General features: G+C 32.6%; 1 protein-coding gene across 2 annotated transcripts in view; it reads right to left on the bottom strand.

Annotated features, from left to right (window-relative positions):
* The window catches only part of LOC106466863 (drebrin-like protein B), a 46,411-nt gene that overhangs the window by 13,641 nt on the left and 25,217 nt on the right, over positions 1–7,553 (bottom strand). The window contains exons 1-4 of one of the 2 annotated variants that reach the window (XM_022394937.1): positions 6,778–6,801; positions 4,853–4,927; positions 4,179–4,316; positions 197–274 (exon numbers count right to left, since the gene is read on the bottom strand). In XM_022394937.1, coding sequence (XP_022250645.1) covers positions 197–274; positions 4,179–4,316; positions 4,853–4,909 — 273 coding nt within the window. In that variant the 5' untranslated portion in view covers positions 4,910–4,927; positions 6,778–6,801. Of the gene's footprint in view, positions 1–196; positions 275–4,178; positions 4,317–4,852; positions 4,928–6,777; positions 6,802–7,553 lie in introns of those variants that run through there. The other variant, XM_013927165.2, reaches the window with a different exon arrangement.

Here is a 7,553-nt window from a genome sequence, read left to right as displayed (position 1 = left end):
TATATATATATATATATATATATATATATAAACAATCTTTAGTCATAAAGGCCAAGTTAACTCCCCTACACAACTAAAGATATGTACAAGCCAGGGAAAATACTACTTTTCCTTGACATTATGGAGCATGATTTTTTTAAACACAAAAACAAAACAACAGCTTTTTATATTAAATTGTATTTTTAAATTAACTTACCTGCTCTTTCAACCAGAACTTCTCTCGTTCTGTAGGGTTGATCTCCCTCTCTGGTTGTATTCTTTTATAATTGGTACCCTAAAATAACAAGTCAGATAAGTTCTTGGTTTGAGATGTCCAGCTCCTTGAGTTTCACTCTAATATAAAACTTATGTTAACAACACCTACATAAAAATGCTCGAAGAGAAGATAAAGCACTCTATTCATAAAAAATTAAAACATTAATTAGAGCTGGGTGATTAGAGGAATTTGCTAATTGATTTTTCACTGGGCTCATTAATTATTTTCTCATAAGATTTGGAAAGTTGGAATAATTCAAAATAGTAATAATTGGTAACTCTAATTGTGATTAGTTGATTATTTTCATGACATTAATTGATTATTTTGTGACACTAATCAAAGTAATCAATGGTCATATGCACTCGATTATATCTGTTAATTAAGTTAATCACCCAGCTTTAGCACTGACACAATAATGCCTTTTCATTAGTTTCCTCAGCTGATCAAGACAGTATGAGCTAAGAAATCAAATTAAAAATAAAAGTTGAAATGTAGAGTCGAATTGAAGCATATGAACGGCAACAAGCCAAATCTGATGTGAATGGGCCCATAAGAGTAGGTCCAATGCCCAAAAGCAAAGGGTCCTAGAGTGGGAGCCTCCTTGATGGTCAATGTAAGAAACAACTGTGGAATTGTCATAGTGGATCATTGGATCATGACCAAGTGATCCACAAGAAGGGGCAGGAAATGGGAATATGAGAAGTTCAAGCACGTTGATGTGGCATGAACACATTCTATATCCTAATGCCAGAAGTCATGGCATTGTTCAAAGAAGTGTCCCAACCTGAAAGGGAAGAATCGGTAAAGGGATAGAGATCTAGTGTGAGTAGTAAGGGAAAGCCAGAAGTAGTACTGGAATGATCCAGCCACCATGACAGTTCCTGGAGTAGAGGAAAGGGGATGTTCAAAATCGAGGACAATGGAAAGAAGCCCTTGGATCCACAAGATACACTGGAGGAGGTGCATGTGTGAGTGACCAAAGGAATGAGGGGTGGTTCCAAGGAACCCAAAGTCCTCAAAAACAAAAGAACACCTTGCACAGGATGAAAATGAAAAGTGCAAATCATGGTGACCAGATATTCCATAGCTTGCAGGTGAAGAGGAGAAAACTGAGCTCAGTTGAAATAAGATATGAAGAAAACAGCCAGAAGAACCAGATATTGAGTAGGCATTAAAAAGGACAAGCCACTCCAACTGAGTAGTTCCTGTAAAGGCATTTGAGTGTGAGAAAGGAGCTATTAGAAAAAGGAGACAGCATAAATCTCAATAACAAGCAACAAGGAAAGACAAGGTAAACCCCAATAACTGAGTTCATGGAGTGAAGACTGGGCAATACCAAAGGACATAAGCAAAAGATAAGGAAAGGAACATGCCTGAGAATGAAATCGAGAAAGAGATTGGAAGATTAAGGTCATTCCTCGATTGGTAGAGCACTACCCAGTACCCAAGGCAGATCAGGGTAAATTCATAGTTCAAAAGACCATTCGAAACTGAGAAGAAACAACGTTGGGTGACAGGATGAGAGTAGGAGGTTGGTAACCAACAACATGTTGAACATAGGCTGCAAAATCCCCAACAGTTAATGAGCCTCCAGAAGCTATAGAATTAATAAAGCTTGTGTGTGTAATATCGTTACTCACACAGGAAAATTCATGATAAAAAAGATAAAGCTTTTGAAACAAAAGGTAGAGAAACCAAAAATCAAAGTTTTGTTAACATATGCAAATTTCATCAAAGTGAATTCAGACAGGAAGTTTGAACATGTCTGTTCAAAGCAGTGCCAAGGAAATCAATGAACTTATCACATGGAGGTTGTGTTGCCCTCCTATTGGCTATTGTTGTATGATGACATCATCATGTACAAGTGCAGGTCACATTAAACACATGAATTTTTGTGGAAGTTAGCTCAAGGCTAGTGGTATGCAAATCTCATAGGCAAACGTGAGGGAAATAGCATTTTCATGTGAGGAGTTGAAATTAAAGATTTCACATACAGAATCTTGTCATTTCTATGTATTTTAACCACAACTGCTGTTGTCTTTTCACTTGTTTATTTTTAACATAGCATCACATTTACTTATTAACCCTTTTATTATCCCCCAGACAATTAGGGAAATAATGCTTCCTAACTTATGTAAACAAATGTGCACTGATAAATGTGGTTACATTGGTTCAGTGATATCAGTTGCAATATGTGAGTTAGGAGTATAAAACTAATAAAGTATCTAGAAATCTAACAGACACAGCTTTCTTTCATTTGTGGTATACAGCTGTTGATTAATATTCCCATTTCAGACCAAAATGGATGGTTATCTTTGCTCAGGCTCCTGAGTCTGCCATTTGGTCGTCATTCCATGCTCTGACAAGGGAGAACATTATTCTAATAAATATACACAATGATATAAATATTTATGAATACTATGCTGTATATGGAGGTCAAACGTGTCAAGAATGTTCTTTGATAAGTCGAATTGAGCCAAGATGAACAGTCTATTAAGTAATAAAGTTCAGTTTAATGTTTGTTGTAAATTCCACAATATTTTTTATTTATATAGATTTGATGAGTTATCCATATATATATATATATATATATATATATTGGCCAGATTTGAAATAATTGGATCAGGTTTGATATCTGCATGATTCCTGTGAACCTTTAAGACCACAAATTAATTGGAAGAAGTCAGTCCCTTGAACATGAAGTTTGCCCATCATGAGATATATTCTGGAATCTCCTGTCACATTTTTCCTAATTGTAGTGTTCTGTGTGCTATTACTGGTGTTTGACTTACAGGTCTAGAAGCATAATTTTAACTTAATAGTACAAATGCAGATATTTCTTGTTTGAAACCAAATAATCTTTGGTTGCTCCAAGTCTATCCAAAACTGACACCTTCCAAAAACTGAAACTTTTTTTTTGTTAAATAGATAAGATATGATTAGCTTGTAATATAATTTGAAGGAACAATATCAAATTCTTTAAATCAAAGATAATTTGACTAACATACCCTTTGCATATGGACAACCATATTTCTCTCAAAGTTGCTCAACTTTTTATGTTTTGATTAGACTTTTTGTTTCTAGATACCATTGTCTTTGTCAAGAACAACTGTTCAGAATTGCATAAACATTTTATAAGGCCTCACCATGTGATCAAAATGACAGAAAGCATTTCACTAATTCTTAAATAAAATTACATTAAAGCAAAAGTGTTAAAAAGTATAATTTTACAATAGAACCAATCCTGTAATGAAAAGAAGAGGGCATCACTGTTACGATAGCGGAAGTCACGTGACACTGGGAGCATGCGTGCTGGAGTTTCTAGAAAGATCGTGACTTAGCGGGCAACCTCACAAATGTCCCAGTGTTTGCTAGATGCCCACTTTTTTAGTATATAAGCCAGAGATAGATTGAAGAGAAATAATGGAGATAATTGAGTCAAGCGAGCAGTAGGCACCATAAGTAAAGTGTGTGAATCGCTGTGAATTATAGCGTGTTTATAAAAGTAGTTAAGTTTAAAGTGACTGTGGAAATTAAGTGTATTACAAAGTTTGTAACGAGAAAGAATAAACTAGTTTTAATTAAGAAAGGACTTGTATCGCTGAAGTTTCTCGGAAAGAATTTCTACGGGAAATTAACAAACAAGCGGATATCACTATTCCTAAAAAAAATTTCCAGCAAAAACAAAAATGTTAAAACAAAGGACTAAATCAATTCTCATATTACTTAGATAGGTCTTTATAGCATTTTAATTATCACTGAGTAAATAGGTCAGAAACAGTATTTCTCGATTGTTTCCGTTTCACACACATAATTTATGCATATATTCAACACATAAATTATACATACAAATAGGACTTAATCAAGCATGCAATGTTTAAGTTAAAGCACCCATGTTAGTTCTCTTACTACTACTACTTACAACTGGAGATGTATTTTCAACAGGATCTGATCTTTCCTTGAAGTTGAACTTAGAAGCTGTCGATTTTGAGAGTCTTTCTAAAATCACAGGGGGATCAACATCTTCTTCAGTTCGAGCATTAATTGTAAGGTGGGCACCCTGAAATTGTAAATCCCCCTTCTTTATTAACACCAGCCTTTCTAAATACAATAATTTTTATAAGGAAAGATCTAGGAAATTGTGTGCTTTTTCTGAGAGAGTCTCAAACACACAGGCACAGCTCTTGGCTTTAGTAATACAATATTTATTAGGTAAAATAAAATTCTGGCAAATAAAACAGTAAACAAAGTAACAAAGAAAACACTAAATTGTTTTCTCGTGTCTCATGTTTTTCATCTATTCACATCAACAAAGAACTAAATTAGGTGAATGTGCGAGATATTTCCTGCCAGTGATAATAATTTATACTTGTTTTAAACAAAGATGTATTGATTCAAAGGATAGAAGTCTATATTCTGAATTTTAAATAAGTATAATTGAATACACATTGCAACATAAAATTCAGAACAGTACTATTATATTTTTGTATACTGAAAAACATTTCTTATGAATCATTTCAGTTCTATTTACTTCAAAATGTGAATAAAAAAAGAAAAAAAAAGAACTAGTAGTGTTTGACTGATAAGATTACAAACCTTGAAGAAGTTGGTTATGTCATGTATATGATTAGCACAACAGCCTTTTCTGGACATCGGGGCACCTTCTCCTTGCTAAATAGACACAAGACAAGAATTACATGGCTCTTTGAAAACGAAGAGTGGAAATTACTCATAAAAAAGGAACAATATAATTGGCTAAGATCATGTTGAAAATACACTTGATAAAGTATTCTACCATTTCTAAGAATTTCTCAGGTATTTTATTTTTGTAGTTGCATCTTAATTTTCTGTCATTGAATGAACATGTATTCACAAAATGATTCTAAGAAAGACACACATTTATAGCCAGTAAAACTTGCAAATAAAGTACTTTTATAATAAAATAAGTGATAGAGCAGGGTAATTAAGTCAATTAGTGTCACATAAAATAACTGATTAATCAAAATTGCAATTAAATGGATTCATATCTCAAAAATAATTAACTATTGTTTCCTATTATTTCAAATGTCCAGAAAACAATAATTATGATTAAATCAATTAATGTCATGAAAAGAATTAACTGATCAAGATTAGTGTTTCCTATTACACCATCTATCATGATTTTTCATTATTATTTTTGATTACTTCAAGTTTGTTCATTGATTAGTGTCACAACTTGTGCAAATAATCAAAATTAGTTTCTGATTATTACTACTTTCAATGGTTTCAACTATATAAGTAATTGAAATATTATGTTTATTTGTTGTAAAACAGAAAGCAACACAGTGGGCTATCTGTGCTCTGTCCACTGCAAGCATTGAAACCCAATTTATAGTGTTGCAAGTTCTTTTTAGCCATATCATGAGAATAATCAATTAGATGAATATACTAAATTAATGCTTCAATTAACCTTTTCGCCATGGGAACAGTATAATATACTCAAGTTCATATACACATTTGCACACATTAAGTATCTATACTATAACTTCTAATGCACTAAGTGTATCTTCACAAAATTTGGTAGACTTTTAGTAAAGATTATAAGTCTTTTGTACATAAAAAAATCAGATTTTTTAATGACATATTTTTATTATACATTTGTTTGTGGAAATACCAAGTCTATTTCGTTACCAGTCCAAGTGCGAAGAGTTTTTCATGTTATAACTAAAAAACTATTGTTCGTCCCAAAAATCTCAAATATTACTTGTGTAATCTAATTTGTGTAAAATGTTCGTTTTCATTAAATCTTCATATTTTTGGTTATTTTCTCTACTCTAACTCTATGGGATCTGTAAATTGAACTGGCCTCATAACCAACATAAAACATTTTGAAATACATTTAAATTATGCTTTTTTTCCTTCTAGAATGACTCCAGATTATAACATGAAAAGACAAATAGCTTAAATCTCATAACATAATACATTTATATATATCTTTATAATTTTCATTTTATTGACCTTCCAGCCATGCCTGGCTAACAATACAGAAGTTACAACAATGCAGCTCATGTGCACTCATGTTACCATGTCTAATAATATAAAACTGACCTTTAGTCTTTACAAAATGACTTGTCTTGGTTGTGTTTTAGTAGACTAGTATTTTGTAAAATACAGTCACATTTCAATTTTTATAAATTATATATGTATATACATTAATACTATTTACAAATAAGTTCTTAATTTTATTTTTCTTGAAATACAGAACAGTAAATAAAGAATTAAACAAAAATTATGTCTTCTAGCTACGACCTTTGTACTCGTTTACTGCTTGTCATAGGTTGCTAAGCCTCATGAAATTTCCCACGTGGAGGATGTGAAAAGGAATTTTTTTTTAGGTTTTATATATACATTTTAAATAACCCCCCAAAAAAATAAATGACTATATCCATACTATACAACTGCACTATAATTTATCAAGCGTGGTTACTACGCTGTACTTAGATCTAACAAAATATGAAATTTCGAGCTCACTAAAAACTTACCTTGTCCCTTTGAAATCTTGTGTGAAAAGAATGAGATTAACACAATAACATGTCAAAATAGCTGAGAAAACCACAAGAGGGACATTCTGAGCTTTTGATTGGTTATTCACATGTCATATATAGAAATAGTGTATTTAAGGGACCGTTTCCAAAATTGGAAAGAGGTGGGTGGGAGCCACTCTGGTTGATTCAGTACATGAGCGTGTGATATCTTAGCAAATAGAAAAGATAAGAGATTCTTATTCTATGTTTTAGCTTGTCAATATCGGTAGTTTGAGTTCCTAATTCATATGAAACTATAGACTTTGTATTTTGACACACACACACACAAAAAAATTTGAACCAGTGCTGCATTCAATATACCACGTGACACACAAAAACTGATGTTTAGCTGGTTTTTTAAATATTTATTTTTAAATTAAGAAATTAACTAATGTATTGTTACGTCTCCGTTTGTTAATTAACTTTACCGATACACTCAACTTCAACAATCGCGCTAAACAAACGCTGTAACATCTCTCGTGCTCTCTGACTGCAGTTCAATTACTCACTGTCTATCCACACATTACATTACCCTCTTTTATATACTCGACTACCCTATATCTAGTAAATACTAGAGCATTCGCCAAAGTACAGGATAGTTCTAGAAACTAGAGGGCGCCACACCAGTCACGTGACCTCGATGACGCAACACTGCCCCCTCCTTAGTATTGTTCGTCCCGAACAATAACCACATACAATAAACCAATAACAATAACAATTAACAATAACTTAAT

Source organism: Limulus polyphemus, unplaced genomic scaffold (assembly GCF_000517525.1).
Source record: "Limulus polyphemus unplaced genomic scaffold, Limulus_polyphemus-2.1.2 Scaffold2403, whole genome shotgun sequence".
NCBI lineage: Eukaryota > Metazoa > Arthropoda > Merostomata > Xiphosura > Limulidae > Limulus > Limulus polyphemus.
Note: the sequence above shows the minus strand (reverse complement) of the source record. Positions and strands in the feature narration are given on the sequence as shown.